The sequence below is a fragment of the Sapajus apella genome, unplaced genomic scaffold (assembly GCF_009761245.1).
Source record: "Sapajus apella isolate SASKATOON/1434 unplaced genomic scaffold, GSC_monkey_1.0 scaffold12, whole genome shotgun sequence".
In the NCBI taxonomy this organism is placed as follows: domain Eukaryota; kingdom Metazoa; phylum Chordata; class Mammalia; order Primates; family Cebidae; genus Sapajus; species Sapajus apella.
The window spans coordinates 35,925,852-35,926,689 of NW_022436952.1; the positions used below are offsets into that span (position 1 = coordinate 35,925,852).

Sequence of the window (838 nt, forward strand, 5' to 3'; positions counted from 1 at the left end):
CATTTTGCTATCTTTAAAATTTGTATTTAAGCCAGGTGCAGTCGTCTCTACTAAAAATACAAAAATTATCCGGGCATGGTGGCAGGCGCCTGCTGAGGCAGGAGAATTGCCTGAACCCGGGCATCAGAGGTTGCAGTGAGCTAAGATGCGCCACTGCACTCTAGCTGGGGCGGGTCATAGAGTGAGATTGTCTCAAAAAAAGAAAGATCTAATGAGATATAGTTACAGATACTTATGTACTCATCATCTAGATTGAGCATTTGCTATCATTTATTGCTTCAGAATACTCTTTCTAATTTTAGATAATGTAACCAAGCTTTGTAGTTAGAAACTCTGTCCGAATCCCTTCCCCTTTTAGTAAGGTTTTTTAAAAAAATTCTTTGAGTATTAAAGTTGGATCATTGGTTCTTTTCTTGCCTGACTTAATTTATTGAAATGAAATCTGATGTTTTTTCACTTACAGCTTTGTGGATTATGGCAGCCAAATGGGAAATGGAAGATCGATTGTCTTCAGAAAGTGCAAGGCAACTATTTCTTCGGGCACTGCGCTTTCATCCAGAGTGTCCAAAACTTTATCAAGAAGTGAGTGTGTCTGCACATAGGATGAGTCATGTCTCAGTGTGGTCCTCTGGAGACATACATTCTTTTTTTTTTTCCCCAGGTTCAAGAAATTCTCATGCCTCAGCATCCCAGGTAGCTGGGATTATAGACACCTGCTACCACACCTGGCTGTTTTTTTGTGTTCTAGTAGAAACAGGGTTTTACCATGTTGGCCAGTCTGGTCTTGTATATCTTCTTCTTCTTTTTTTTTTTTTGAGACGGAGTTTCGCTCTTGTTA

At 39.6% G+C, this 838-nt stretch overlaps 1 protein-coding gene across 3 annotated transcripts in view; it reads left to right on the forward strand.

Moving 5' to 3' along the window:
• Positions 1-226: 226 nt before the first annotated feature.
• Positions 227-838, forward strand: part of UTP6 (UTP6 small subunit processome component) — a 25,022-nt gene continuing 24,410 nt past the window's right edge. The window contains exon 1 of one of the 3 annotated variants that reach the window (XM_032280955.1): positions 227-582. In XM_032280955.1, coding sequence (XP_032136846.1) covers positions 436-582 — 147 coding nt within the window. In that variant the 5' untranslated portion in view covers positions 227-435. The remainder of the gene's footprint in view (positions 583-838) is intronic. The other 2 variants (XM_032280954.1, XM_032280953.1) reach the window with 2 other exon arrangements.